This window comes from Polypterus senegalus, chromosome 9, assembly GCF_016835505.1.
Source record: "Polypterus senegalus isolate Bchr_013 chromosome 9, ASM1683550v1, whole genome shotgun sequence".
Taxonomy (NCBI): Eukaryota; Metazoa; Chordata; class Cladistia; order Polypteriformes; family Polypteridae; genus Polypterus; species Polypterus senegalus.
In genome coordinates, this window is record NC_053162.1 from 111,348,551 (window position 1) to 111,353,550 (window position 5,000).

Here is a 5,000-nt window from a genome sequence, read left to right on the forward strand (position 1 = left end):
AGCTCATCTCCATTACAGTAAATGGAGAAAAACTGCTTCCAGTTATGACCATTACGCGTAGAATTTCGATATAAAACCTGCCCAACTTTTGTAAGGAAGCTGTAAGGAATGAACCTGCCAAATTTCAGCCTTCCACCCACATGGGAAGTTGGAGAATTAGTGATGAGTCAGTGAGTGAGTGAGGGCTTTGCCTTTTATTAGTATAGATTATATATATATATATATATATACACACATACATACACATATATATACACACACACACACAGTGGAACCTCTGTTTACGACCAAAAAGTTCGCCAAACTTTTTCCTCGGTTCATAACCACACACTCGGTATACGAACAAACCATTTCCCTTTCCATTTGTGCACCCTGATGATTTCCGTACATGTTGCATTGTTCTCGGTCAGACCTGCAAGCTTGCACGTGCGTGCATGCTTTCGCTGTGAACTCTTTGTGCTCTATTTCATTTCCCTTCCGGTTAGTACCTGTCGATTACTGTATTTAAGCACGTGTTGCGCCGCTTCATTGTTCTCAGTCAGACAGACATGTGTGCTTTATCTGTGATCTCTTTGTGCTCTACAGTATTTCGTGTGCTTTTGCAGTTAACCATGGCTTCTAAGCAAGTGAAGAGTGGTGAGAAGAAAGTTTTGCAGAAAATTGAAATCAAAGTAAAAGAAATTATTGACAAGTATGAGCGTGGCGTTCGTGTTACTGATCTTGCCGTACAAAAAGTCAAAATCTACGATTTCGACTATTCTAAAGCAGAAAGAATCTATTAAAGCTTTTTTGTAAAAGGAGTTACAGTGTTTACCAGGCAGAGGCTTCAAGTGCTGGAAGAGGTGGAAAAACTGTTTACCAGTTTACTCATTTACCAATTTGAGAACCCTTGTGCTTTCAAGCAGCACAATGTAAACAAAGCCAGAATGCCAGTAATGGGGAGGGCAAACACGAAGGTTTGGGTCACAAGGACTTTATTTTTGGAATGGCTGCATGAGGCTTTCGCTCCCACCTGCTAAACATCTAAAAACACCAGAAACCCAAGAAATCACACAAGAGAAAACACCTGAAGGAAAACATCCCTCCATTGCAGAGCCAAACTCTTCCTCCTATCCACCCAGTTCCTCCTCACTTAATGCCAGAACTCGACTCATGCAAGGTTAGTTTTCTTGGTGGTTTATGGTTTTTGTATTACGAGTTTTTCAAATGTTCATTTTTCAGTTCGTAGCGTGAATTGTTGCAGTGTTACTTTTCACGTTTTTCAAATGTTCATTTTTTCCCCGTGCTTAAAACTCATTAAAAAAGTGTTTACAGCGAGTGGTTAGTAGCGAGATTTCTTGCAATGTTACTTTTCTTGGTGGTTTATTAAATTCCAGTTTTTCCCCCTGTGCTTAAAGCTCATTAAAAAAAGCGTTTATACAGCGATCGGTTGCAAGGCTATAGTGTGAACTCCTGTAATGTTACTTTCTTGGTTGCTTGTGGTTGGTTTTTTAAATAAAGTTTGGATTTGTTCAAGTGTTCCTTTTTTTTTTTCCCCCCTGTGCTTAAAACTCATTAAAAAAAGTGTTTTATACAGCGATCGGCTTGCAAGGCTATAGCTTGAACTGCAATGTTAGAGAGAGAGAGGGCAAGCTAGCCTGCGTGCGCGAGAGAGAGAGAGAGAGAGAGAGAGACTGCGTGCGTGCTAGAGAGAGAGAGAGAGAGAGAGAGAGAGAGACTGCGTGCGTGCTAGAGAGAGAGAGAGAGAGAGAGAGAGACTGCGTGCGTGCTAGAGAGAGAGAGAGAGAGAGAGAGAGAGACTGCATGCGTGCTAGAGAGAGAGATGTGTATATATATATATATATATATATATATATATATATATATATATATATATATATATATATATATATATATATATATATATATATATATTGTGGGCGCTTAGCCCGGACACAGGCAGACATGTTAAATATGGAGGAATATTTCGGACAAAATGAAATAAATAAATGCGTAAATAAATAAAAGTACTGTGAAATGTGAGCATAAATAAATAAATGTGTCATGAAATGAGAGCCTTAATAAATAAATATGTCATGAAATGAGAGCATAAATAAATAAATGTGTCACGAAACATGTTTTTCGTTGCTTATTTATTTATTTCATTTTGTCCGTAACATTCCTGCAAACCGTCATGAAATACGGCTTGAAATAAAACTGTCACTTTCACTCGTCAAAGTTGAGAGGGGGGGCTCTAACACGCCCTCTAGTTACTGATTGGTGAATCGATAGCACAAAATTAATTAGAAAAATGCTTACTACTGCGATGAAATGGATTCTGCCGAAGATATTACGTATTTCAGAGAGAGAATTGAAGATTTATCAGAAGAAATTACAATGTTGGCTCTCTTCGGGCCACCTCCACTCTCCTCTCCTGCTTTGTCCTGCTTCCACCCGACTCCAGTCTCGAATGAAGGGAGACGGCCCCTTTTATTTCATCCCAGATGGGCGCCAGGTGTTTCCCGGCACTCCTCCCTGGACACGCCCCAGTGTGGCGGAAGTGCCGCCTGTTCTCCCGGAAGAGAGTGTGACGGAAGTGCTGAGGTCAAGGGTCCCCAAGGCATTGGGGCATCCCCTGGTGGTGACCACGGGTTCGTACAGGGTTGGGCTTCCAAGCCCTCTTCCAACCAACCAGGATGGCGGCCCCCATGTGATCCATGGCGGGCGTAGACCCTCTTCCGGTCCCTCAATGCGTCCCGGCCGGGTCGTTGCCCCATGTGTGTGTGTATAAATCTTACAGGGACAAAAGTGATGGTTGATATACTGTGCATAGGGTGCAAATGTAAGAAATATTATGAAATATTTTTCTTTCTTATTTCAGTTCAATAGACGAAGGGTTGTGGATTCGGATGAAGATGATGATGATTAAGCTTACACATGAAAACCAGTGAACTGAGAAACTAAAAGCAGAAGTGGAGACTAAATACTGAAAATCACCCGTTTCTCACTATCTTGCATGTCAGCTTTTCCTGGAAGACATTTTTTGCTCTTGGCCAATTTTATTGCAGCTATCAATAAATAAATTGGTATTTTGTGTTAGATTCATTTCTTATAGATTATCCGTTTTTCACTGGCACTTGCTGTATTTTTTATATTTAAATCTCACTTTTACAATATTCTAATTGTTTAGGCTATTTAATGGATTGGTTTATTATTACATAGAATTTTACTAAGTGTAAGCTTTCTGGCATGTGGTGTTTTTGGTTTTACATTACTTTAATCCTAATGAGAGGTATTCTGCAAAACTTCACAGGTGCAATAGTGCAGAATCTACATCCTGTTGTGTTCAGTGAAGACTGAGGTAATTATCAATGCAATTTGAAACAGCTTTAAAAAATGCCTTTTGTTAAACAAAACTAAAATCTTAGTGAAAATTAAAAGTTAAACTGGAATTAAACATTCAGACTCGCTGAAATAAAATAAAAATAACTGGGCGCAAAAAATCAGCACAGCGATTTATATATTAAGTTTACTAGTTCTCCCCATGCCTGTGTAAATTTCCTACTGATGCTCCAGTTTCTTGCCACAGTCCAAAGACATGCAGGTTAGGTGAATTGGTCTTTCTAAATTGGCCCCAGTTTATGCTTGTTGTGTGTGTCTGTGTCTGTTGCCCTGGCGAGCTGAAATAGGCTCCAGCAGTTTCAGACTCACTGAAACAACACTCTTCAGTTGAGCACAAATAAGAAAGTAAACTAACAGTTAACAAGCTAACAGTGGTTATCTGTCCTGTAGCTGTGTCTTTTAAAAGCGGAGATTCTTCTTTTTTCGGCTGGTCCGGTTGCCACAGCTGCTCATCTTGTTCCGTATCTTTCTATACTCTACGTCTTGCTCTGTCACACCCATGATCATGGATGACCCAGATCGGCGCACTGAATTTGCAGAATGGGCAAAACAAAAATTGGAACAGAACCCTCCGTTTATGCAGAAGATTTTGTTCAGTGATGAGGCAAACTTTTATGTGAATGGTGAAGTTAACAAACAAAACCACCGCTATTGGTCTGACACTAACCCACATTGGACAGATCACTCCAAGACTGTTGGAACAAAAAAATTGATGGTATGGTGTGGTATATGGGGTACAAAGATAGTGGGGCCATTCTTCTTCAATGGAAACCTCAAGGCCACTGAATATGTGAAATTGCTACATGATGATGTGTTTCCCTCTTTATGCACTGAAGCTGGCACGTTCCCTGAGTTTTTCCAGCAAGATGGTGCACCACCATATTATGGGTGTCAGGTCTGAGCATTCCAAAATGAACAGTTTCCTGGAAAGTGGATTGGTACACAGGAGCACTATAAGAGTGAAATGCTTAAGCCCTTCACCTATACATCTGCATGTGAGTTGATGGCTGCCGCTGAATTGTTTGGTTGTCACTTTCAAGTGTCCCGAAATGGCCAAATATTTTACACCTTTGGACAACCGCCAATGCCTCTTAAACATCTTAGATTCACAGGTGACGATTTCAGTAGTGGACACTTTGATGTTTATGAATGTTTAAACTCTCAAAAGCTGGATGTGAAGTTATCAATGAAACTGGTTGTATACTTACAACGCTTGACAGATGCCGAATGTCACTTCAACACAAGTCCTACAAATACTGTCGTAATTGAAACAAACCATGAAACTCAAACCGATTATGACAGCAGCAATCCAAGCTGTGAGATTTGAAACAAGATTACTGTTCACATGGCCAACTGTACTTGCATGCTTAAGAGTAAGCTCAGCACACAGCTTGGTCATATTACAACGGAGGCGAACTCACAATGTGGTATACAAAGAGATCCTTAACAAATAATTATTGGTATATTTTCCCTCAGTTTAAAAAGGTTTAGTTTTCTTCTTAATAAAACTTTTAAGGCAGTACTTTGCCACTGCGAAGTGCGGGTATTTTGCTATATATTTATATACAGTAGATATAGATATAGAGATATATATATATAGAGATATATAGAGATATATA

At 39.7% G+C, this 5,000-nt stretch overlaps 1 protein-coding gene across 1 annotated transcript in view; it reads left to right on the plus strand.

The window, feature by feature from the left end:
* The window catches only part of pdcd5 (programmed cell death 5), a 107,486-nt gene extending 104,404 nt beyond the window's left edge, over positions 1-3,082 (plus strand). The window contains exon 6 of the mRNA XM_039763576.1: positions 2,861-3,082. Within this exon, the coding sequence (XP_039619510.1) occupies positions 2,861-2,908 (48 nt within the window). The 3' untranslated portion in view covers positions 2,909-3,082. The remainder of the gene's footprint in view (positions 1-2,860) is intronic.
* Positions 3,083-5,000: the final 1,918 nt, after the last annotated feature.